Genomic DNA, 27,380 nt, shown 5'->3' with positions numbered 1-27,380 from the left:
CCTGGCATGACTACATACTTCATGTGGCTTTAATAGCTGGTAGTTTTCTAATATGGACAGATAGTCCATATTAGAAAACAGATGGTCTGAAAACAAAATACAAATCAGATATGAATAGGTATGTATTCTGTTAGAAAGAAGTCATCTATGTTGCCTAATACTGTTATTAAAAAAGAAATACCACACAGGGAGAGACCCTAGAGAGCATGTTGCAAAGATAAGAATTGTGCTCACTTTGGCAGCACATACACTAAAATTGGAACGATACAGAGAAGATTAGCATGGCCCCTGCGCAAGGATGACACGCAAATTCATGAAGCATTCCATATTTTTTAAAAATTATTTGACTTAACATGAGCCAGCAGTGCGCTCTGGCAGCTCGAAAGGCAAATGGGATCCTGGGCTCCATCAGGAGAGGGGTGGTCAGCAGGGAGAGGGAGGTGATTGTCCCTCTCTACTCGGCTCTTGTGAGGCCCCATCTGGAGTACTGTGTCCAGGTGTGGAGCCCTCAGTAAAGAAAGACATAGAGATCTTGGAAAGGATCCAGAGGAGGGTGACTAAGATGATCAGGGGGCTGGAGCACCTCCCCTGTGAGGACAGGCTGAGGGAGTTGGGCTTGTTCAGCCTGGAGAAGAGAAGGCTGCGGGGTGACCTCATTGCAGCCTATCAATACCTGAAGGGAACCTACACCCAGGAGGGGAGTAAACTCTTCAGAAGGGCTGACAACAGCAGGACTAGGGGAAATGGATCCAAGTTGAAGGAGGGAAGATTTAGGTTGGATGTTAGGGGGAAGTTCTTCACAAGGAGAGTGGTTAGGCCCTGGAACGGGCTGCCCAGGGAGGTTGTGGATGCCCCGTCCTTGGACGTGTTCAAGGCCAGATTGGACGGGGTCCTGGGCAACCTGATCTGAATGTGTATGTTTGGTGGCCCTGCTAGGCAGGGGGGTTGGAACTACATGATCCTTGAGGTCCCTTCCAACCCGGGTGATTCTGTGATTCTGTGATAAGAAGTGATCATGAAAACTATTTTTGTTTATTTGATTGTTGGGGTTTTTTGATACTTACCAGAAAAAAAGAAGCTGATCCTTGATGTTAGTCTGAGCATTTCAGCTATAACTAGCCTTGTTAGTCATCTGTGGCCAAAGGGCCAAACAGTGTTTCCCAGTCAAAGCCCCTAGCACCCTACAAAAGCTAGCTTGAATTCAAGTTCTTTTTTCAACGCAATCTTTTATTCTGCACAGCAGAGAAGCAGATCATGTAGCAAGTCTCCACTTTAATTTCAGCACTATCCTCTGCCATTATGATTTCCAAAAACTTTGAATGGGGAGACTACCTTTGTAGCTCTGGCAAGTTGGATATGAGTCAACAATGCATCCTTGCAGCCAATTGCATTCTGCACTGCATGAAAAGAAGCATGGCCAGCAGGTGAGGTAATCCTGCCCCTTTACTCTGTGCTGGTGAGACCTTATCTGGAGTTCTGCATCAGATGTGGAGTCCTCAGGACAGGAGAGATGTGGACCTGTTGGACAGTCTCCAGAGCAGGGCCACGAAAATGATCCGTGCAATGAAATATCTTCCCTAAGAGGTTGGTCTGAGAGAGCTGGGGCTGTTCAGCTCTGGAGACACCTGATAGCACCTGTAAGTATGTAAAGAGGGGAACAGAAAGAAAGAGACTGACTCTTTAGCAGTCTGTTGTGATAGGACAAGGGGAAGTAATTTCAAACTAAAAGAGGGGAGATTTAGGCTGGATCTATGAAAGAAATTTTTTTATGATAATGGTGATGAAGCATTAAAATGCTTCCATGCCCAGGGAGCTGGTAGATGTCCCATCACTTGAGACATTCAGGGTCAAGCTGGACAGGGCTCTGAGCAATGTAATCTAGTTGTAGGTGTCCCTGTTCATTGCAGGGACGTTGGACTAGATGATCTTTAAGGGTTCCTTCCAACTCAAATGATTCTGTGATTCTATGATTCTATGTATGGGAATATTTATATGTATCTACATGAATTGTTTGTACACAAAAACTTATGGTTACATCTGATAAATCTATAATCCAGCAGAAATAAAAATGTTTGCATATATTGCAAAAATATTATTTTCTTTATATAGTAAAGAGTTATCCAGTATTTTGTTATACTATCTTTCTTTATGCTTTCTCTTTCCTAGCTGCCTTTCCAATGCCTTCTCAAGAGTTCAGTTTAAATGTGATCCTACAAAGCCTACTATCTGAATATATCTCAGCAGATTTGAAAACTAGAATATACCACCTGACTTAATCAGCAGGAAATTCATCACCTCCCTTGACCTACTGGCCATATTTCTTTTGGTGCTGCCCAGGATAATGTTCGCTTTTTTGGGCTGAGGACACATTGCTGGCTCATGTCCAGCTTGAAATTCACTGGTATTCCCATGTCTTTTTCAGCAGGGCTGCACTTAATTCTTTTGCACCCAACTTGTAATTATAACAAGTTGTTAATAAAAAAGGTTACAGCTTGTATTTGGCTTTGCTGATCCTCATGAGTTTTACCTGGGCCTACTGCTTGAGCCAGCCGTGGTCTCTGGATGGTGTCTCATCCCTCGGTTGTGTTGACCGCACCACACCACTTGGTGTCATCCACAATCTTGCTGATTCAGTTCCACTCTCAACATCAGTGATGAAAATGTTAAAGATCACCAGTTGCAGTACTGCCCCCTGAAGACCACTTGTCACTGATCTTCATCTGGATGCTGACCCATAGACCCATCACCACTCTCTGGATACAATCTCTGGATGTCCAAACTTTTGGGTTGCCTAGGCTGCACTGAGTAAAGAGGAACTGTTGGGGCCACATATAAAATATATAATATAGTGAATGTATATATATACTTCTAATTATTAAAACATAAAAAAAGAAGGAAACAAAAAAATAAAATGAACAATTGAGACATGTATGCTTCAGATAGTTCAGATAAGCGTTGATAAGATTCCCCTCTCAGCTTTCTGTTCTCCAGGCTGAACAGCTTCAGCTCACTTTGTAAGGGGATACTCCAGCCCCTAGTTATCTTTGTGGCCCTCCTCTGGACTCTATCTAGAAGGTTCCCTTGCTGCCTTGAACTGAGGAGCTGAGAGCTAGACACAGCACTTCAGATGTGGCCTCACCAGGACTGAAAATTGTGGTCTCCCTCCCCCCACTGGCTCTGCTCATTGTAAAGTACCCCAGCGCAGAAAGAGTAAATCGGTGCAGAGTAACAGCACTGTGAAGAAATTGGAGAGGTCAGGAGAGGAAGGTGAGGGCAGAAAATGCCCCCAGTGCCATCCCAGCACACATCCAGGCCAGGAAGCATTTGAGATCTGTCCTCAGTTGTGAGCAGTGAAGGCAGGCAGAAATCCTGCAGCTTTCCTGATGCCAGGACCGGTCTTTCCTCATTGCTGTTCCTCTGTGAGGCTGTCCTGTGCCTGAGAAAGCATGTCTGTGCCCGTGTAAGTGTAGAATAGGCTGTGCATGCCTGCCCATGAGCACGCAGATGTACCCATGCCAGCACCCATGGCAGAGGCCATGGTTGTGGGTGGGAAGCATGGTGTGCCTAAACACAAGAATAAAGGAGTGCATCCAGTGCATGACTGTGTGCTGGGGCAGGGCACTGTCTGCAGGACTGCCAGTGTTTGGCTGTGGCAGTGGCCATGCCACTCATACTGACCTGGCTGATAATGTGCAGGTGAAGTGATAGCAGCAAATAGTGTGAGGGGATCCCTGCGGAGTGAGCCTGTGCATGTTCAGGACTCAGCAGACATCATTGCTCTTTGGAAATCCCACAGAGCCTGAGATGTTGGCAATGGTGACAGCCTGAAGATACCTCAGTGCTCACTGTCCTGCTCTGATGTGGCTTTCCTGTGCCCTGGGGATGGGCTAGGGGCAGGAGTTTGTGCAAGGCTGAGACCGAGAGGTGCCCATCAAACCTCCAGCAGGGTCTGGGCAGCAGCCTTGGGTCTCTGCTGACAGCCTTGGATGGAAGGAGGTCCTAATGCCAGCTGCAGTCTTTTTTCATGCCCTAGAACCCAATGGTATCTATAGCAGGAGGAATTGGAGCAGGCACACGGTCCAGTTTGGAGATGCAGGAGACCACAGCTGAGCAGCTGGTAAAGAGAGAAGCCCTTGCCCAGGGGTCACAAGGTGCCATGCAGCTCCTGACTGAAATGTTTTTGTATTTCATTGTGTCCTGCACTCGTGAGACTTCACCTGGAGTACTGCATCCTGTTCTGGAGCCCCCAACACAAGGACATGGAGCTGTTGCAGCAGGTTCAAAGGAGGGCCACAAAGTTGATCAGAGGGCTGGAGCAGCCACCCTATGAAGTCAGGCTGAAGAAGGCTGCGAGGAGACCTTATAGCAGCCTTCCAGTACCTGAAGAGAGCCTGTAGAAAAGCTGGAGAGGGACTTTTTAGAAGGCCTTGTAGCAAGAGGATGATGGGAAATGCCTTAAAACTGGAAAAGGGAGATTTAGACTATATATTAGGAAGGAATTATTTACTGTGGGAGTAGTAAGACGCTGATATAGGATGCCCACTGAGGTTGTGAATGCCCCCTCCCATGAAGCATTCAAGACCAGGCTGGATGGGACTTTGAGCTACCTGGTGTACAACAGGGGAATTGGAACTAGATGATCCCTTCCAACCCAAACCATTCTATGATTCTATGACCAACTTATACATGGGGAGACAGTGATAGGAATGGATTGGTTATGAAGGTATTGAATAGTGTGGGGCTTAACAGTGATTCCCAGGAAACCTCACTCATACTAGGCTACCAGCCTGAGTATCAACGCTGGGTATCAACGCTTTGAGCACAGCTGTTTGCTAGTTTCCCACCTCTTGTACAGACCGCTTCTCTAGCCCAAAATGCACTGTTTTTGTTTGTTTGTTTGTTTGTTTGTTTTTGTTTTTGTTTTTCTAGAAAGATGCGGTAGAAAAGCATCAAAAACCTTACAGAAATCCAGATAGATAATGTCCACTGTTCTCCCCATGTTAGTTGAGCAAATTACTTTCTTACGGAAGGCAATTAGGAGTTTGCCTCTGCATACTGAAATAGAAGACACTTTCCAGGAAAATTTGGTTAGTTTTTGCTATCAGGTAATCCATCTAGTATGAAATGAGGTGTGAGTTGCTGTACAGTCTCACAGACTGGTGTTAAGCACCTTAACAAGATACTATTCAGTCCTGAAGGAAGTCCTAGAAATCTTATCTAATATTTCTATCACTGTTCAAAGGCCACAATGTGGTTTGACAACATGGAGCTCAGCACCACACAGCATTTTGTTCATTCACTCCACTAGAGTGGAACAGGGGGAAGAATCAGAAAAAAGATAGAGATAGAGAAAAGATAGAGAAAAAGAAGAGAGAAATAACAGTAACAGTGATTATACACACAGGCAGACATATGTGGATTGCTCAAAAAATAACGCCTCCTGTTTATTTCCATGTAAACTGCAACAGGTACAAAGAGCTCAATAAAGCTATTTGATAGAGCAAATTCTCAACTATAAAGCACAATTTTTTCAACAGTTACCATCATTAGCTGTGCATTTTCACCAGCAATGAATAAGAGCCTGCATGTCCTGCTCATAAAAATTTGCACCAGTGGAGGTGATCCAGTGTTGCTGTTGCCACTGATGAGAAGCATCACCCACTCCTCATTGTACTCACATTCACTCTTTGGTCTCCATAAACTTTCAGCAAGCGTCCATGAATGTCAGTGGGTGCCTTTTTCCCACTTGGAGGAATTCAATGAGACGTCTTTGCTTCATACACACTTCCATGTCAGACACCATTTTGTCAGACTGCCCCTCTGCTGTCATCTGTTACATGGCAACAGAATGGAATATTGGTGAGAAAGGTAAACCTCTATTGCCATACTACCAACATCCGCTTCCAAGCTCATGAGCCAACAGAATAAAACAAGAGATATTATTTTCAGAGCAACCTTCATGTAGATAGATAGATAGATAGATAGATAGATAGATAGATAGATAGGTGGATGGATGGATGGATGGATGGATGGATGGATGGATGGATGGATGGACGGACAAACAAGTCCATGAACGAACAAAAACATTTTTTTTCTAAAGTGCCAGCTGTACATCTTAGGAATGGAGTGTTACATCAAAAAGCCCTGCTCTGGTGGATGTCACTGAAGTTTAATATTTGCATTAAGTTGTACCAAGAACTCAGATGTTCTCTGTCACAAGGCAAGGCCTGCCCAGGCACAAGTGGAGGCTGCACTCTCTCGGTGAGATAGAGGAAGGATGACTCCCTCACTCGGCTGCTGGGTTGCAGTGATCCCGGATGAATTCCCTGCTGTACCCCAGCTCCACACAAGATGGCAGCTCTCCTCTGCCAGGCCTTGATAGGTGCAGCTTTATCAGGGCGATGGCTGAGAAAGTTGTGATAAGTTTAAGAGAATCATGCTTTCAGTCAAAGCCACTTAGCAAAGATATCATCTGCCTTACTCAATGACTCCTTTGCAGCCAAGAAAACGGTCTCAGTCTGCCCATATTTCTTCCTTTCCTGAGCTTAAAGACACACCAGTGTGTGGTGAGCGCCCTCACAGTGTAGGCACCCTTCGTGTTTCTGTACCACAATGAGGCAGCGCATTTCAAATTCTTGGAATAAAGAACCCATGGCTGCCTGCAACAGAAATGTGGGCACTTTCTCAAGAAAGGGTTAACAACTTAAGAATGAGAGGAAAGAGCAAAGGCTGGTCTTGAATGAGACATAGAGAACCACTGCGGTCTATGCATATGGAGGGCAGGTGGGTTTGAGCCACCCTAGATCCAGACACATGAGAGTGTGCTGATAACAGCCTGCTTCTGCAGACACCTGCTGAGCAGTATTATTTCACTAATACTGTTTATATTCAGGGCAGGTGACATACAATCTTAGAATAACTGAAGTTGAAAAAGCCTTCCAAGATCATCCATTCCAACCATCTACCTACCACAGTATTTCCCCACTAAATGGTGGGGTTTAGTGGGTACAGTACACTCAGTGCAACATCTAAATGCTTATTGAATACCTACAGGAGCAGTGACTCCACCAGCTCCCTGGGCAGCCTTTTCCAGCACCTGACCATTCTTACGGAGAAGAAATTTTTCCTAATATCCAACCTGAACCACCCATGGCACAACTTGAGGCCATTCCCTCTAGTCCTATGACTAGTCACACAGGAGAAGAGGTCAACCCCTACCTCCACATAACGTGTCACAGTTCATAATACTAACTTTCCAAGGCATACCGCTCACAAGCAATCATCAGCTCTCTGAAAAGCCCATCAAACAATCAAACCCAAAATCTCTGCCCTGCTGAGCTGGTGGGTGCCTCTCTGCCTTTCTTTTATTGCTTCGGTATCGTTGTGCTTCAGTGCACAGTGAAGGAGGCAGGGACTGGCTCAGAGGGATGCTGTTAAATCTACTTGCTAAATAAACTGTGCCTTGCTTATGATGTGCTGGCACACCATCAATCAGGAGACACTGTCCTATGAAGTACAGCGATGTAAAACCTAGATTTAATCATGGTATTTGTTCATGTACTCCAGGCTGTGATCTGATGTGACCAGTTTTAGCATACAATGATAATTTTAATTTTTACTTCCACATAAATTATCAGGGTTATAATTAGCTTTTTGCACACCATCCTTATCTGGAGTCAGTTGCTTTAGGCCCAAAGTGGGTGCATTAATGCAATGTAATCCTGAAAGCTAGGCCAAATTTACCCAAAGAGAAACTGAAACTGCATAGATAAAATGTATTTCATTTTCTCCTCTGATCTGTCATCTATCCTAAATCATGTATGAAGAATAAAATATTTGTCTAGATACAAAGGAGAAACAATCCTAACTTTCAGAATTTTACATCTTCATTGAGGAAGTCAAATGTGATTTTTACATGACATTAAAGAAAAGAAGCACAGAAAAAAAAAAAAAATCACAGAAGAAATGTTGGAAAAAAAGAAAGTCATTTTTTTTCCCTTATCTTAACATGTTTGAAGAATCAGTTTGATTTTTACCTTAATAATTTTTCTGTAAAATTATTTAAGCATCATAATTCAAATCATGATAGAGATAGTCTGCAAAATTAATATTTGGAAAGGATGTTTATATCTATGTCAGTCTCTTATTGATTTCATTGAACTGGAAAGGTTATCTACAGAAATAAATTTCAAAACCTATCATAACATTTTCCAAAACGGAACAGTAAATTGCTTAAATAGAACCTCATAATTTTAAAGGTGCTGGATCAAAACAATTAAACAATTTGAAAGAGGTGAAAAGCAGTGCTGTAAGAATGTAGTCTTTAGGGGAACAATTTATCTGTTTTACCTTAGCATATTTATCTGAGCCTCTTTTTCCTGGTAACTAAAAATATATTGGCCATAAACATGGATGAATGCAAACTGCTAAGACTTCTTTAACTCCATGATAACTAGTCCTTTGGCTTGTGAGAATTGCTAATTTGTCTTTTGGGAATGACTTTTCAACAAATTGTCCAGATTTTTATTGTCTTACACTAAAGAAAATTAAGTCCATTACGACGGACATTGAATATTTGTGTTTTTGTTTTCAATTAGTACTCATCTTTTGAGAAAATGAAGTAAATGAATACGTATAGATACATTAATTTTGAAAGTCAAAGGAAGCACACATGGAGAAGATAAACTTCTGGTTTTGACACAGCATGCTTTTGTTTGCAGAAAGGGAAGTCCCAGTGTTATCTAACCTTCTTAGTTAAGTAAAGAACTCAACAGCTTAGTAAAGCTTCTCTTAAATGAGAAGCTTCCTCTTCTTTCTTGGAATTAAGATTTCATAGTTCTTTGTTCTTACTGGAGAGGTTTCTCAGACCTGCTTGTATTGGTGACTTTCATTTTTAGATACCATACATATCAGCTTTCAATGTTTTTAAGTATGCTATTTACCAATGTCATATTTGTTATTAATCAATTATTATTTAAAGTGCATTATGATACCAGATGAATTAGTTACACCAGTTACCTCCCTGTCAAGCACCAGTCTGAACTACAAGGTCAAAACGGGATGGGAAAATTTGATTCCTACTCATCAAATTCCTGACTGTTTTAAAATCAGGATCAAAATTTCACTGTTAATCAAGTGGTAAAATATGTGCTTGGACAGGGATGAACTGATACCAAAGTATGAAACAGATTTGCTCCTCCTTGCAACTTCAAAATGAAAACATTCCTAAAGAGATATGCTGCTGTTTAATGTCTGCCCATGAAAAAAGTTTGCTTAGCTCATATTTACTTATTTTCATTTCCATTTGGGAAAGGACTCTTACATCACAAATACTCTAAACTCTAAACAGATGATATCTGTGATTTGATTCTCTTTTCCTTTTTTATTTGGATTTGAAATACTTTTGTTTTTGTTGTTTGGGGTATTTTTGGGTTGTTTTCTTTTCCATTGTAAGAAGAAAAAGAATAGAAGGTTATTTATCATTTCAGTTTTTATCTGCACTGTTCTTCTCATGTTGTAACATTTTGTGAGTCTAAGAGTTATTCAGCATCTGATTGTGCTTTGTACCATTACAGAAGTTCCCAAAGAATTCTGGACTGCAGGGGAAAAGATGGCATATAGGAAGAAATACCAAAGCAATATCATTTTCCCTGGATTCTGATTAAGCTGAGGTTTGGATTCCTGATAGTGTATTTCCTACTCTCAAGCTCATCACCCCTCTCTTCTTTGCTCTCTTTTTGTAACAGTGCAGCTGCTACTCTTCTTTCTCCCATGGTAGAGCATGAATTAACCAGCTCTTGAGTGTTTTGTCTGAAGAGTCCTCAGCATGCCACTCAATCACGAAACAGGAGTAAGTGCAACCAAAGTACCCTCGGAATACCCGAACATCTCCAAATGGGAAAACAAGACAAGAATAAGGTCCTTCTCTAGACCGTAGGTCTTGCCTGGGCTGCATCAGGTGCAGAGGAACTATCTAAGGCCATATATAAAATACACTATGTACTTAATGTATGTAAGTAACAAAAAAAAATTTTTTTTTTTTTAAGTTAACTAAAGCACATAAAAAAGAGAGTAGCAAAAACTTCAAACTGACAGGATTTACTCCAGCAATGCTGGAATTAAAAAAATATGCAGCCATTTATTTTTGTAGTAGTAGCACTGTTGTCTGTGTAACTATAACAATAAAATGAGCAAAACACTATTTGATACATTTTACACTTCCCATAGCACAGCTGTTAAACAAACAAGCAAACAAAAACCACCATTTTAACACACTGACTGTGGAGACCACAATTGTCATCAATTTTTCTGTGCCCAGGTATGGACACTGCAGATGTTGCCATCATTTCTACCCTTTAAGAACTATGTTTGAAAATTCCCATGCACACCACGTGTTTAATATGTTATTAATAGAGATGCTCTATTAGTCTGAGTTCAGAAGACTTATTGATAACCCATTTTTTGACAATTCTATATTTGATATGCCTTTCCTGACTATAAAGCTGGGCTTACATGACAACATTTTGAAATTATTTCTGATTTTGAAATATAGAATCATAGAATCACCAGGGTTGGAAAAGACGTCCAAGAGCTAGTCCAACCATCCACATATCACCAATATTTCCCCACTAATTCACGTCCCTTAGTACATCCACTGCAGCACTTAACCACTCTTTTGGAGAGTAAATTTTTCCTACTATCCAACCTGAACCTCCCCAAGTGCAACTTGACACCACTCCCTCTCATCCTATCACTGGTTAGGTAGGAGAGGACAACAAATCCCATCTCACACACCCTCCTTTCAGGTAGATGTAGAGAGCAATTATGTCTGCTCTTAGCCTTCTCTTCTGGAGACTAAACAAGCTGAATTTACTAAGCAGCAGAGTTCCCTCAACTGCCTCTTATAAGACTTGTGCTTCACATCCTTCACCCGCTTCAGCGTCCTTCTCCGGACATGCTCCAGGGCCTCAGGGCCTTTCTTTTAGTGAGGGCCCAGAACTGAGCACAGTGCTGAGTATGTTGGGACAATCTCTTCCCCACTCCACCTGACAAGACTGTTTCTGATACAAGACAGGATGCCATTGGCCTCCTTGGCCACCTGGCATACACACAGAGCTCGTGTACTTGGTGTTGTTATAGGTACATACGTTCATGGACAGCCACATAGAGCACTCATGTGAACACAAACAATAACAACAGCATCATCCTGTTCCTCTCCCTGGCTGAGCAGGACAGAACAGGAATGCATGTACACATAAGTACAGCGTGCATGCCTCCAGCAGTGGGCCTTAGACAAGTGGTCTGTGCACTAGCTGCTTCTGGATGCCAGTCTTTGTTCTAGTACCTAGACATGAGCCTATGAGATATACAGACACTCTCCCTGTCTTCCAAGCCATTGTGCATCCTCACTGGATTGGGTGGATGGACCTTTGCTTGCACTCACATACCCCCTCACTGTGGCAATCTAGGCAGGCACAAGGGCCATTGAGCTCTGGTTCCACGCAGTGAATGGCACATGGTGTCGTGCCCCTTAATGGCACACAGGTGTGGGGTCCCTCTGGCATAGTGTAGCCCAGCTGCTGACACCAGACCCTACTCCAGCTGCAGCCACTACAGACATACAGGTTTCTGCCGCTGAGGTCCAGGCGCAGGCTCTGGTGTACAGTGGCTGCTCAGTGAGCTCTCAGACACCTGCAGGTTAATGGCTCCATAAAAATGCCAGCCACCAACTGAAGATGGCAGTGCCAGATACTTAAGCAGACAGCAACCTCTGTGTCCTTCAGTAGATAGCTGTGCCATGTGCAAGTCGGCATGCATTCTGAGTTTTCCTTATATCCTTTGCTGTACGTGTGACAGTGTTCTTATAACACATAGGAAATATTTTGGTTCTTTGATACATCTATGTCCCGAGTAAGGTTCTTGATTTCAGGTTGCTTTTGCCTGGTTGATTAGGGTCATCATAGTGGCACAGAAGGTGCGTACCAGGTTATAACACCCGATGTCGTGATCGGAGCTTTGCGCTCCGCAGGTCACGTCCGGGCAGAGCGTCGGGAGCGGTCGAACTTCCAGTCCTCCGACGGCAGCCGCCGTCCACCCGGAGGACCTCAGTTTCTGTTTCGATTTCGTTTACTGAAAGCCCCTGGCTTTCGGGAATGCAGAGCCACTAGGCACCGCGAGGACGACTCTATCCAGCGCATGTGGGGATACCGTTCCTCCTCACCCGTCCCCGTCGCCGGCTCTTTTCGGCCTCATCTCCTCGGCCGATGACCGCAGCTCCCCGGCATCGGCCACCAGAAGCCGGCAGGTAGGCGAGAGGCCGGTGTGGGCGGGGGGAGCAGCCGCTGTGGTTCTGGCTGTTCTCTGCCGCGAGCGGCTCCGGTCCTGTGCTTTACTCGGTGGTACCTGATGGGGCTGGGATGTCCGTATGAAAATCCTGAACAGAACAATAGAAACACCCATCCCCCCACAACAGCAAACCGAATTGAAAACTCACTACAGTTGATATATATGGCATTTATGGCTGTATCTACGTCTGTACCTATGTCCATGTCTACAGGTGTATGTATATCTAAATCTATATCTATATCATCTATATCTTCTATATAGGACAAGAGCATATGGTTGGACAAGGGGAAATGATTTCAAGCCAAAAGAGGGGAGATTCAGATTCGATGTAAGGAAAAAGTTTTTTTTGCGATTAGGGTGGTGAGTCACTAGAACAGGTTGCCAAGAGATGTGGTGGATGCCCCGTCCCTGGAGACAACCAAGGTCGGGATGGATGGGGCTCTGAGCACTTGATGGAGCTGTGGGTGTCTCTGCTCATTGCAGGGAGTTGGACTAGATGACCTTTGAAGATCCCTTCCAACTCAAACATTTCTTAATTTTGTGATTTTACATCTGTATCTATACCTATATTTATATCCACATAGTTTATGCTTTAAATCCTGTAAATGATACATATATATAAAACAGTAGGTATCTATATACATACAAACATATAAGACCACCACAGTGAAAAAAATTTCAGTGGTCTTTTCTTCGCTGTTATGTGCTTGCATGGAAAACCCAGCTCTGAGCTCAAGGCAAATGATGAAAAAGAGGAAACAATTCATGACTTTGACAGCTGGCTACACTGATGGCTTCTGTGGTCTCGAAGTCATTGTTTGACAAATCCCTTTTGGTTTCTTTTTGCTGCATCTTCGCTTCTGAGAAAATAGAATGTCATTAACACACGCTTTTAAGCACAGTAGAAACCAGTGGAAATAAACCTTCATCAGTCTCTCCTACTATGGAAATCCACCATCTCAGCCTCCTAGAGTACTTTCAGATTACCAGAACTTAAATGTTACATTTTGCTATTTCATACTCCTGTCATGTTCCTCCTACGCTTCAAGTAAAAAGGCCAACTCTGACCAATTTTGCCTGTTATGTGTTTTTGCTTCCATGACAGGTACTCTGAGTAGGCTGTCAGGTTAAAGAAGAAAATATTTCCTGGAAACTTTTAAGTGGTCTTACATCATTTAAACTCTTCTGACAATCTTCTCTACTTTTTGAGATGCACAAAAGCAACAGAATTGGGTGAGCCTACACTGAAGCATAGGCTTGAAGTCCTATTTGGTTCTGTTGAACACGTCCCACTGCAGTCAGCAGGTGAATGTAAGTAATATTCTTTGTCTTCTTGTGCTTGTTTTCTTTTCTGTATTCCTTAATGACTTCTAGAATCACAAAAAAGTTTTCCTGAATTAGTGTAGAGGGATCAAACATTGCCTAAATATTGTTCTGATGACATGACACATTTCTTAATATGCCTGTGGCATTTCAAGCGCTAGTTTTCCCATTTTTTGTCTCTGGTTACAATTAACCACTGTTAGCAACAGAGAATTTTCCCTGCTGGGGAACTTTCCAATAATGGGGAAGTTTCCTGAAGAAGTGGAGTTACATGAACATTTAAGTTCTGCTATAAGAAGGCTTGGGCAAGTAGTTCTGTTCTTGTCATCTCCATGTGATTGTGAGGGAACTGTGCAGCCAGCTGTCCTGAAGACTGTTTCTTGCTACAGCTACTTTTGCCTCTTTAGAACAGTGTTATCAACAGATGTCAGAAATCAGTCGGAGCAGAGAAGGAGCATTGTGGCAGGTTCTGTAAGAAAAGCAGTGAGAAGACTCTGGATTTGGCTTGGCATTTAGGTCTCAAGCTGCTTCAGTTGAGCCAGCTTGGGCATGAAGCAGAGCAGTCTGTGATAGTTACTGCAGAGAGCATTTTTGAGTGCTTTTGGATTTGACCTGGACCTACTTTTTTATCCTCACTGAAAGTGAACAATTGAGTACAGCGGCACAGCAGACTATCTCAGTCTTGAGGAATTTTGTAAGTAACAGTCATATATTTTCTACATCTAGTAAAGCTTATCTTCTTCTATGACAGTTGAAAGCAAAGGAATTAGAATTTTACAATTTCAGAATACAGACATGGGTCTGAGAACCACAGAAGAGCTTCCTTGCTATCATCCCTCTCTCAGGAGTTGATTTCCTCTCCTAAGAGTTTAATACCTACAGAGAACTGGGATGGGATGCATCCACAGGCGTGGGTGTCCTCCTGTGTCAGTAGTGCATGTACTCCTTGTTCTGGTCACCATTTCAGTTCTGATCTCTACTATGAATAGGCTATGACCTCTTCATTATGATCTCTACTATGAATAGACACTCTGAATAAAGCATTTTCAAGCTTGAGTGTTTCAAGCCTGAGTGTACTGCAGTTTTCGTCATTCGTAGCTTGGAGAAGACTGTGGGGAAACCTCACTGTGGCCTCTTGGTACTTGAAGAGAGTTTATAAACAGGAAAAGAGCCAACTTTTTACATGGCCAAATAGTGATAGAACAAGGGGGAATGGCTTTAAAGTAAAAGAGGGGAAATTTAAGTTAGATGTTAGGGAGAAACTGTTTATTCAGAAGGCAGTGAAGCACTGTCACAGGCTGCCCAGAGAAGCTGTGGGTGTCCCATCCATGGAGGTGCTCAGTACCAGGCTAGATGGGGACCTGGGCAGCCTGACTCACTCAGTGAGTGGCAATTGTGCCTGTGGCAGGGGGTTGAAACTTGATGATCTTTCCAATCCAAGCCATTCTATGATTCTATGGTCTTGGCATGGCGAACACTGAAAGTTGCACATCTGCACAGGGCAGCCTCTGTGGCTTACTCTATGCAGGCCATGCTTGGAGTGAATGTGGCTGAGACACACCTGTGAGATTTGTCTATCTCATTTGAAAAGGTTTGTTTTCTTGGGAAGCAAGAATTGAGGGAATCTAATGCATGTACATCACCTAGGCATCCTTGGGCAATCAGACTGCTGTTGCTTTTAAGAATGGTTAAAGAGTGAATTGGTATCCAGATATATTAAGAAGACTGTTAATTATTCATTCATGAAATGTACCTTTCACCTTGAGACTTGTCTTTATTTTCTTGTCACTGTTAGCAGAGCCCCACTCATGCCTGCCTAGCAGCATGGTTAATGGGCTCCCTTCCTGAGCTCCAACTACCCCGCCATCCACAAACACTGTTCTGGGATCAGACAGTAGCAATGTGGGGGAATAAGGAAGCCTAAATCAAATTATTGGGAGAAGCCTCATCCTCTTAAGCCACAGTACTGTAAAGGCATACATGTCTTAATGGCTCAGAGCAATATTGCTCATTTATCACCTTAGTGTCGAAAACCAGAGAAATACCAAACTGTTGGGTAAATTTTGCAATTCTGAGATAATTTCATAAGTTAGGAGGTCTGATGGTTACCTTAGTTCCTAATTTCTTATGCAAATTTCTGTTACCACTAGAGAACAGTTGAATGCAATCTTTCCTTTGTATGTGCCAAATGAGAGTTTTATTTAGACAAAATTGTGGAGTTCTCTGTACTCACAAAAGACTTCCATTGAAATCAGCTTAAGCTTTTGTTAAGTGCACTTTGAAGATATACTACTGTTTGATCCCAGTACTGCTCTGACTTAAGTTTCACATTTAAGCAAAAGCAGTGGGTGTGTGAAGGCAAGTGTCTGAATTGACATTAATCAGTGTTTTGTATTTTTGAAATGTTGTGTAGGAGTATAAAAGTCATGTTAGTAAAGAAGGGAAAATTGCTGAGGGAAAATTGACACATTTGCATGTTCAGAACTAAAGCGGCAGAATTTCGAGGTTTTGTTTGTAGGCTGTTTAAATACTGTTTTACAAGGGCAATGCTGTTTCAGTGCTGTGAAGTCCCAGGTGCTACAAAGCTCAATGCAGTAAAATAAGGGCAGCTTTCAGGGAACTGAGGTCACTGCACCCACTATGTGTGCAGAGAATGTGAATAGGGAACTGCTCCCTTCTTTTCCCATCAGGAGAAACTATCCCTGCTGTGGGTTATAGGAACAACTGGGTACTTGTGAGTATTCATTTACTATTTGACAGATAGTGATAAGGTTCATGTTTTGCCATAATTAACAAATGTGTTTACAGGAAATAAAATCAGGTGCTCTCTCTGAACCTGCCAATGGAGGTTTCTGCCTCACTTGGCACTCACACATGCAACTCTGTCATGCCTTTGCTAGAGTGGAATTCAGTGTCTTGTGTCCACTTCTTTGAGCACGGTGGCTGTGAATTGTATTTTATAGTGCAAGTTAGAAAATAAGCAAATATTTATGTTCATCCATTATCGTTTTAGGTTCTACTGACGTGATGGAAAAGCTTTTGCTTTTGCACATGTTTCTATTCTGCTGGCACTCCCTAAATGGTAAGAAGCTGAATTGTAAGAAGTAACAGAACCATTTGTTTCCTTCTATGTGTAAGCATGGAAATTGTAATTTCTGTTTTCCTGCAGGTGCTTATTTGTTTATTTATTTATTTATTTATCTGAACATTTTTGAATAAAAAGGTCACCGTAGGCTTCCACGCTACACAAGATCTGTGTGCTTAGTATGAGTGCTTTGATGTAGGCTTGAAATCCCTGCCAGCATCTCAATATAGACATCATGGAGGCAAGATACTATCTGCCTTCAGCAAAATTGGCAATTTTAGGTCTGGGATTTGTTACATGTTCTTGAACATCCCTGGAGAAAGGAACTGGCACTTCTGTAAACAGAACATTCTCACAAGAGGCATTAACAGTTGATTAACAGTTGCCTGTTACTTTAGTGATGTTCTGAAAGCTGAGGGGGTGGATGCACACATGCTACTGTTCTTAGTACATACTGAGTACCTGCACAAAGCAGGTGTCTGCAGGCATAAACAGCCCTGATTGTTATTGCGAAAAGGCACGCAAAAAAACTCAACAAGAACATGTCAGATACTTTTGGTCCTCAAAATGTCATATAAACATATATCATAGGTATTGATTAAGCATGGCTTTCACAATAAGGCTTATAACAGAAAATTAAGTTTTTTTCAAATATTCTTTCTCAGCTTTATTCACAGTTGAAGCTCCCAAATCGCTGTATACTGCGGAACTTGGCAGCAATGTGACAATGGAATGTATATTTCCAGTGAATGGAAAACTGAAGTTCAGGGATTTAAGCATCATCTGGGAAAAAAAAGATGAAGTTAGAAAGGATGTTTATGTACTCCTCAAAGGAAAGGAAGACTCTGGAAGTCAGCACAGTGATTTTCAGGGACGGATAAAGCTGTTGAAAGAGAATCTGGATTTTGGGCGGTCTCTCCTTCAGATCAGCAACGTGAAGCTGAAAGATGCGGGGCTTTACCATTGCCTTGTTGAGTACGGGGGAGCTGACTACAAGACCATCAATCTGAAAGTTCAGGGTGAGAGTTCTACTGCAGGAGGTTCACTGTTCTAAGATACTGTGGGAAGATTTGGGGGCAGTCCTGGCAGAAGTGCTTGTTTGCATTAGCATTTCAAGAAAGCTCCCCAGAGACAGCAGCAGACTCGTGACCACTGCATCACTGTATGACCTTGTGTTGTCTAGGTGGAATCCATATGCTCCCCTTAATTTCTCTAGCATATGAGGAACAGTCTGGTAAATGCCATTTAGATAGCTGTGTCAACATTGTGTCAACACTGTAATATACCCTGTACCCCCAATTACAGAAAGACACACAATAGTAATATTTACTTTCCCTAGCAGTAGCATTATTTACAAAAACCAAACCAATGCACGGAATTGTGGCCAGGAAGCTGGGGATAAGAAAAGGGTATCTTGCTAATAGATGGTGTTCTTCTGGCTTTCTCCGGGTAAAGATCTTCTTCCATCTCTTTAGCTCCTTACAGAACTATAACCCAAGAAGTGATAAGCACGGGAGACAAAGAGTGGAAGTTAACTTGTCAATCAGAAGGATACCCAAAAGCTGAGGTGATGTGGCAAAATGGAGGGTGTCAGGATTTGACTGATAAGGCAAATACAAGTTATGAAACTGGAAGTGATCAGCTGTATCGTGTGACGAGTACTCTCACAATCAAAAACAGAACTCATGAAAATTTTCGTTGCATCTTCTGGAATAAAGAGATTCAAGAAAATACATCTGCGACTTTGTACATACTAGGTAACTACTCTAAATTTCATTTATGGTAATTTATTTCAAGATATTATGTAATTTTATCTGAGTTGAATCAGCCGTTATTTCTTTCGCATTCCTATCCAATTTTGGGAAGATTGAAAAGGAATACCTGTGCTGTTGAGTTTTGCTAACTGTGTATGCTTCCACTGTACCAACACTGTCATTATGCGTCTGTGGATGGAACTAATAATTCAAAGGTGGGAATCTTATACAACTTATTCTTATACAACTTATTCTTACACAACTTATGTGAAAACTGAGTGTTAAACTGTTATCAAAAAAAGATCAGTTATTTGAAAAGCATATCACTTGATGAGCAGGAGACTCATATAAATTAAGCATGCTTTAGAAAAAATTCTGTCTTGATTATGATATGACAGAAATGATTCTATCAACAACCTGGTCTTTTTGAACATTTGAAAAACCTTGTCTTTTCCTGCCATGACAGCTTTGGCTGTGGGCATATACAAATTCAACATCTTGCTAAAAATGCCTGTGCTTTTTGTGACTGACAGGATGGAAGCAGGAACTGAGACTAGGGAAGGTAAGCCATCCTTTCAAAGGGTGGAGAAAAGACAAGTTCAGTACTGATAAGAAAGGCATCCGGGCTTGAGGAAGCAGCATATCCTTTGCATTCAAAGTTTTACCAGAACAAAATGACACCTTCTCTACTTTGTCAAACAGCTGTTTCCTCTAGTCTTGTCAGAAGGACACTAAGCTGGGTATAAAACTTTGTACCTTGGTGATAAGCAGGATTTGTGACGGAAGGAAAGGCACTGTCCAATGGAATGCAGGAAGCAAAGACAAATAGGAATTTGTTAGATAATGTTTATCTCATATTTGTTATATAACATTCGTACATGCATTGTACGAATGCACGTCAGCCTCAGATAGAATCTAAAATGCTGTTATCACATCAATTATCATCATGAAAATAATAATGAAAATGAAAGAAAAAGGGAGAAGCTTATGTAATTCTGCAATGCCTTTCATCTACTCCTATTTCTTGAAGATTCAGCTGATGACGTGCTGTGGACTGAGAGCAGGCACTTTTTTTGGCCAGTTTTCATTGTGAGTGTCCTCGTTGGATCAATGTCAATTACTGTCTGTATAAGGAAAGGTACATTCAAGATATTTATTTTTGTGTATCTAAGTTGTTATAATGTTTCCTGTTGATTCATCTTCGCAAAGGTGAGATGAGATCATAAAAACACTCCTTAGATCCTTTACAATGAAACTACTTGTTTTTCACCACATTGTTTCTTTCTTTTTCTTTATCTGACTCAATCAATATGACCTGTTAGGTCAGCAGAGTGGAATGGGTTGCCCACCACACTCAGGTCATCTGATTATGCATCTCTATTAATTCTTCTCATAGGTAGAGCAATATGACTAATGCAATATTGTACTGAAGCATCAAAGCATGGTTTATGAACTTACCAGAAATAAAAGCTATTCTGAATGCTCAGAATAAATAGGGCACTTCAGGTTTCTTAGCATTTTTTTACTATACTGATCTATTATCTGATTATCTGATCTATGAGCTCTAGATACATCCTCATTCCTGTTAAAATACTATAAAAAATGATACATTACATATGAAGGGATCAGTCCAGTCTTCAGTCTGAAAGTTGTTTTTTTTTCACAAGATATTCCCACTGTGGCTTGGTACCACTTGTTTCATTTCCTTGTTAGGTTTTTCACATTTTCTACTCACTTGACTGACTTGGATTGGATAGTATCAGCATCACACAGTTGAAAACAGCTTAAGTATTAGTGCTAATTTGTTTTTATTTGCTAGCAAGCCAGAGGAAAGTCCTGAAGATATAATTGTAAAGTATCTAAGCAACACCATGCTCATGAACTATTTCTTTTTCTTCTTCTTCTTCTTTTTTTTTTTTTTTTTTTTTTTTTTTTTTTTTTTTTTTTTTAAGTTTGATATGTTTGTTTAAACCTGAAATAGATACTTTCCTGCCCTGACCATCATCCTTCTGCTTCCCTGGGAGAAGAAGGGTTTGTTTAAGGATTTTAGTATCAGTGGTACCTTTTTGCTTTTCATATTAACACATTCTGTAAAGTCATGCAGACCTCAAAACATCCATAGGAGCTCATTTAAAAATGTGAAAAAGAGTGATTCGCTGAACATTCTCTGCTTAGCCAGAATTTTTCCTCTAATAATCCTCTAATTATAGCAAATTTTATCCTGTAGTTTTAATAAATATAAATATATATACTGTAAAGCTGTATGAATAGACAGAGTATGGGGAGCATCGGTACAGTACTTTCAGCTTTATAATATCACACCCACGTGACTTTGTGAAACGTTACCAGAAATGCTCCAAAAAACTGAACAAAAAGAGAACTAAGTGCTGCTTTTGAATCACTCAAATCTTATAGTAGATACAAATAGGTAGCTGTCATAAAATTAAGCTGGGAGTAATTCACAGGTTGAAGAGTCTTCTCAAAAGCTTGTACACCAAAAGACATGTGCTTTCTCAGTCTGTATAATAGGACTGTGATTTTCCTGTCTGCCAGCTCTCTTTTCCTAGTGAAAGTCAGAAAAAGCTCTCATTTCTGGCTGGAAACGACACAAAAAGATGTATCAACAACAACTACGTTGAGCCTTCATTTTCAAACTCCATAAAATAAATGCAAAAGAGAACTGAATGTGGATATTCAGTTTTCTGGTCACAAATTCATCTCCTGCACAGGTACTATGGAAACGTCCTGGGAAAAGTGTTTGTGAAGCCTTGCAGGCTTGTGGGTAACATTGGCAGGCTACATAAAGGCTGTACATAAGCCTAAGTTCCAAAGAATAAACTCTTAGGAACATGATAGGAACAGGAGTAGAACATGAAAGTGTAAGATGGGACAGCAATATCCTTGAATTCTCAGAAGATTCCTGTCTGGGGATTTCAGCAAAGGTTGGGAATTTCCTTCATTGCATAAGTACTATTAATCACATGTTTGTCTATGTGATAGTATACACGATTATATATGACTAACATGATTATGTTGTATGTATGTAAGTGTCATAAACTAAGAATTGATTCAGAAGCTAAAATAGTACTGACAACATTTTTCTTTTAAAACTCAAGCTGACCTAGATGACCAGACAGGCAACTCTTCAAGAGCAGAGCCTTTCTGAAAATGGGCTTGTTTCCCACTGAATACACTAAGAAGGTGATTCCCTTTTTGTTCTCTGTTGCCCAACGTGCTCAAATGTTAGGTGAAAATATATAACGAGAAAACATTTGAGCAATTACATTTCAGTTATGTTAATGGATAGTGTCAATTGAGTTTTGGCTTGCAAACTGACTAGAAAGGAAATAGGAAGGAAAACTGACAGACTGTGAGCACTGAAGACTTGAAGAGGTGGAGAATTTTGAGAACCAGTGACTATACTATGCTAAGAGCACTCTTCCCACAAGCGTGCTTAAGCCCTTACTAGATCTAAAATGAGTATTTTCCTTTCATTTTGACTTTTCTCTCTTATTTTCTTTAGCTAGAGCAAATAAGGACTGTGGACTTGTCTGGCAAAATCATCAGTTCATATAGCAAGTATGTACCTGTGGCATAAATCTAGCTCAGTTGTGTCTTATGGAAATAATTTAAAAAAAAAATCCGTAACTGAGAATTTATTCTCTAATGGTGGCAATGACACTTTATTCCCTCCTGTTCAGACACTATTTTTAGGAAAAGGAATAGAATTGATACCTACATAGAGAAAAGAGACTAAAATACTTTACTCTTCTCTACTGATGGCTTTTTAAAATTTTTATTATTATTTATATCTTGTTTGGCTTTCTTTAAAGACCACTTTAAAATACACTACTCTGTGCAAGTTAGTCCATACAGACAGTTAAGATTTTTCCTTAAGAAAACCTATTTTAAAAATGCTTGTCCAAAACAGACACAGTATTTGATATTAGTATCTTTCCTAATTTAAGTCATACGCTTCTTGGAAGCCCTAAGACAAGTTTAACAAAGTTCTATCGTTGCATGAATGGTTTTATCTGTGCTGACTGTTATCTGTGTGTGTGGTTTGTTTTAAGGAGTGTCGAAAGATAAGGACGTGCATGACTGCAGAGGTTCTTCTTTTGAAGATGAAGAGCTGAAATGTAAGCATAAATGATAACGGTAAAAATAGTGGCAAATTTCACACAGAGAGAATCATCTGTTATCCTCACATTTAATGACCATTAGAAGTCTTGACAGCACAACTGGAGGAATGATGATGATAGTGGGGAGGGAGGCCTTAGCTCATCATTGCCACTCAAACTTTAACAAGTTATGAGATTCTGTCTCAGCAAAGCAGGAAAATAAATAACTGAGTCTTCGAAGCTCATGAAACAGACTGTGGCATAGCAAAACAGGGTGAAGTTATTGAAGCTTTTCTTTTACTTTCTCTCTAACTTTTAAAAGAACTTAAATTGCCTCCCAAATCCTTCCCTGCAATACTTTACTACTGTAAAACTAAAGAAAGGCAAGCATGTATAGATCTCTGAACAAAACAGCTAGGACTTGGGGTTACCCTGCCAGAGAGAATGACAGATGGGGCACTGTATTGGATTTTAAAAGAAGAGATTATCTAAGTCACAGCAATTTCTCTGTATTTGTTAGGTTGTATTCATTTTACTGCATTTGTACAAACACTAACCTCCAGTGTGTTTAAACTACCATTTCTTACCATGATCACATTTTGTTTCTGTTTGACCTTCTTATTATTTTTGATCTTTTGTTTTGAAAATGAAAGGATTTTTTCTTGGTACCTCTGAGAAAGAGACACAAATAGAATAAATGCTCTGTTATTTTATATTTTTGAAGTTTGATTTTTTTTTCATATAATTCTTCCTTTTGCAGACATACAAATTGAGAAGACTTAGAGAAAGAAGGGGAAGATTTTCCATTGGTGGGGAAGATTTGACAGCCCTGATGTTCTCTGCTCTGTCTGTCTGGGGAGATACTCATTTTTTGTTTTTATTCTGTTGTTGAAATCTTCTTACATATTACTGTAAATTGGGAAAAGATGCAATTATCAAAGCATAATAGGCCCCTAGATTCTGGCCTCTTTATACAACTAAGTACAGGCAGGTTTATTTAAATGTCCACATTTATGCTTTCTGACGTTTATGCACTTTCAAGGACACATCCTATTGAAAATGTATTGAAGATAAAGCACTTTAGGTCTAGGATCATAAAAAACTTCACAGCTCATCCTTAAACAGTCCATTTTCTGAACTTTCTTCCTGTTGAAACTCTCAGTTCACTGCAGTGATTTTGTTTTCAAGATTGTGAAGAATTTTTTCAATATACATAGAAGATAAGAGTGCAACAAGAAAAGATGTTATATAATACAGGACATTTTCTGTCTCTGTTGTAGACCTTAAAATGCAGGCTACTTTCAGCTATTTTTTTTTTAATGGATACTGTAACCCTCTTGATGACTATTAGAAAATTCCTGGAAATTATTATATAATGCTGAGCTTATTCATCTCTTTCTCTGAAAAAAGGTTGTTTTGAGGTTTTAATTTCCTTGTGATACAGCTGGCACTACTTGATTAGTAAGTGATTGTTATTCTTCTGATTTAATATTTGGGGATAATACAACTCTTTGGACCTTCAAGAAGTACACATCTCAGTTTGGACTGCCCTTTTGTTCATTTTGGAAACAGAAGAAGAACCTTCTCACTGCTAGGATGTAAAATATATGTTCTTGTTATTACTTAAGAAATGATGATGGAACATGCTCCTAGATAGCATTTCTTAATCTATTGCTGTGTTACATTTTGAAAGTTCATTGCTCCTTGGTTGTTTTTGTCACACAGATTAAAATTATTTATCACAATGCCATTCATAACTGTGTTTTTAAATAAAAACATCTTGGGTTTTTTTGGTTTTTGTTTTTTAATTATCATTATTTTTCCCATCTTTGACATGTCAGTGTCTGGTGTGGGGACTGCTCATGCTGTTTCTGGAAAACTCAGATATTCAAATAGCCTCTAATGTCTCCCACAGAGATAAACTGTGAAAACACGGAATCAAACTGGGCTCCTGCTTTATTTTTTCTGTTTGACTTAAATGAGTGTGCTTTGTAGTCCCAGAGGTGGGAATGCAGGTTCTGGCCCATGTCTTCACTGTGAGCAGAATTCAATCTAGCTAATACAAAGAGGTATTTAGTATGTCTCAGGAAGCTGCTTTAGGTAGTAGAAGGTTGGTACATCTAAGCTAAAGTGTAACTGAAGCTAACTCTGAAGTCATTTATTCATTGGAAGAATGCTATATGAACTTGGACACCCTCTCTTGTTTCTCAGCACATTTTTTGAAGCCTGTATCTTGTCACTGAAGGCAATTCTTGGTTTTTCCTTAAGTGCAGGAATGGCTTTAGAAGTATGAGGACCATATGTAGAAAAATCACTGCCTCCCTACACATGCTTGTGGTTTCATATTACCACATAAATAATGTCCTTTGCAGACAAGATTTCCCTCTGAAACCACAGCAGCTGTCTACCACATAGTGAAGTCGGGATGAAAAGAAAATTCTTCTAAATTAGTATGACACTTCACAAGGCAGTACTGTTAGTGTGTGCTCAGTGTCACAAAACACAAGATGTCTTCATCAAACTCCACCAATCAACAGGAACTGCTTGTTATTGTCGCTAGTGCTAGACGAGTAAGACAAGAAAATGACGGGAATATAAGTATATTTTTAATTTTCTTAGCTGAGCCCTATTATACAAAATGACAAGTGCTTGAACTCCTTAGTGGCTGATGGGAGGCCAGAGATTTTACTCTTTCACTAGAAAAGTGCTGTGTCCAGCAGATGATGAGAAAAGGCCTGTTGTCTCCATGCAAGTTCTTTGAATTTCTCTTCAGTAATACGACAAAATTTTTACATGGTCAAATAGTGATAGTACAAGGAAAAATGGTTTTAAACTAAAAGACAGGAAATTCAGGTTAAAAGGACATTTTTCATTTGGTGGGTGGTGAGGCCCTGGCACAGGGCTGCCCAGATAAACTGAGGATACCCCATCCCTGCAGATGTTCAAGTCTAGATTTGATGGGGCCCTGGGCAGTCTGGGCTGGTGGGTGGGATTGGAACTGGATGGGCTGTAAGGTCCCTTCCAAACTAAGCCAATCTGTAATTCTATGATTACGTGATTCTGAATCTGTAATTCTATAACACTGTGTTCTTTAACATCCAAACTGTAAGTTGCGTAATATAAATATGGCTTTTAGTATAAACTAATTCTCTTGACTTCATGAGTACAGGGAAAAAGGCATCCATGGTGGTCCTTCACAATGCCATGAGGTATTTTGGCATAAATAGTGCCTGCTCATGATGGCAGAATACCTAAATAAAAATAAGACCCATTTGGATTGTGAGAACTAGGTAAGGGGAAATCCTTCCTGAATCTAACATAAAAACATAGTTAAACACCATACTTCAATATTTTTCCCTTGGTTAACAATTCTTGCATGACACTTCAGTGTTTTGTGATTTTTTTGAGAGCAGACTTGGTTTCAGTAACCTGCATTTTGCTTTTTAATGGACAAACAACTTTAGAGGCCCAAAATTGCTAAGAAAAGCCTGCTTTGTGTGCACAGCCAAATTGACTTATTGGTCTTTAAGTTCAGAAACCGTTCATTTAAAAAAAATGTAATTATGAGCCAGCTTGGACAAATTTTTCAATGAAACATTTCATTTTGAAGAATATAATTATTCCTACTGCTACTGACAATTGTATTAAAGTATAACTAATGATAAGAAAAAATAGAATAATTACTATTGGACCTGCAGGGCTTTTAATGTCTGTTCCTTTTTCCTTCTGGCTGGAAATATCCTTGACAGACAAATACCAATGGTGTACCATCTAAATATGTGAAAACCAGGAAAATACCATAGAAGTTGCTTGTGCAGCAACTCCTCTCTAATTCCCCCTCTCCCATCCCGTATTTTCCTGGTCTGGCACTCTATATGATTGTTCCCGTTAAGATCCTGCCAGGTGTCTCTGGGTCCAGGAGATGCCTAAGCCAGTTCACTGATTTCCTGTCCCACAAAAGGAACACAAGAAGGAACACTATTGTAGCCAGAGCTAGTGCAAAACAACTAAGAGATGGAGGCATTGGCAATAATATTACTGTGGGATACCTTTTCTGCCAGGTGGGAAGAGAAGAGGAAACATTTTGGGTTTTTTTTGCAGAAGAAGTCTCAAGAGCCTTGTGGAAATTTAGATAGCTAGATGCAGCAGAGGGAGATATTTTTCATCAAACAAGTAAGGAATCCGTGGTCAGAGAGGGCTAGAAAAGATACAGCAGGGATCAGAACAGAAGAAAAATAGCAAGCATAGGCATGTTAAGAAGGAAGTGACGTCACTCATGCTCTATCTGTGGAATAAGACATTTGGAAGCCTCCCAGAAATGCCTGTACACAATGCGCACAGTTGTGGAACAGGCAGGAGGAATTACAGAAGTCTGTGTGCAGAGTTCTACTGGGCTACGACCTGACTGGGATCACAGAGACATGGTAGGATAGCTCACACCATTGGAGTGCTGTGATGGACTCTTTAGGAAGGACAGGCTGTGAAGGTAAAGAGAGTGAGTTGCCCTTTGAATGAGTGGGGATGTATGGAGCTCTGCCATCAGATGGGTCACAGAATTGTTGTGGTTGGAAGGGATCTCTGAAGATCATCTGAGTCAGTTATCTAAACTTTGGACTTCCGACAGGTGGCAAGTAGATCATTGGAGTTTTTCTAGAAGAAGTTCAGAATAGCTTCATGTGATATGGCTACACATAAATGTTAACTTAGAAGAGATTAACTGTAGTATGGATGTAAATAACACAGTGTAATAGT

The 27,380-nt window shown here is 40.5% G+C and overlaps 1 protein-coding gene and 1 non-coding gene across 2 annotated transcripts; both read left to right on the top strand.

Annotated features, from left to right (window-relative positions):
• The first annotated feature begins 226 nt into the window (after positions 1-226).
• On the top strand, positions 227-333 carry LOC128089823 (U6 spliceosomal RNA). Its single transcript, XR_008210695.1, has one exon. It is a non-coding gene; the product is annotated as a U6 spliceosomal RNA (small nuclear RNA).
• Positions 334-12,114: 11,781 nt separating this feature from the next.
• Positions 12,115-24,417, top strand: CD274 (CD274 molecule). Its single transcript, XM_052700486.1, is given in 10 exon segments — positions 12,115-12,304; positions 13,451-13,656; positions 16,682-16,750; positions 17,419-17,772; positions 18,229-18,510; positions 19,538-19,645; positions 22,031-22,048; positions 22,051-22,086; positions 22,581-22,646; positions 23,389-24,417. Coding segments are annotated over 8 exon segments (942 nt in total). The 5' UTR covers positions 12,115-12,304; positions 13,451-13,656; positions 16,682-16,695; the 3' UTR covers positions 23,412-24,417.
• Positions 24,418-27,380: the final 2,963 nt, after the last annotated feature.

This window comes from Tympanuchus pallidicinctus, unplaced genomic scaffold, assembly GCF_026119805.1.
Source record: "Tympanuchus pallidicinctus isolate F22 unplaced genomic scaffold, pur_lepc_1.0 scaffold4, whole genome shotgun sequence".
NCBI classification, from domain to species: Eukaryota; Metazoa; Chordata; class Aves; order Galliformes; family Phasianidae; genus Tympanuchus; species Tympanuchus pallidicinctus.
The sequence above is the reverse complement of the archived record's forward strand: the minus strand, read 5'-3'. Positions and strand labels throughout refer to the sequence as shown.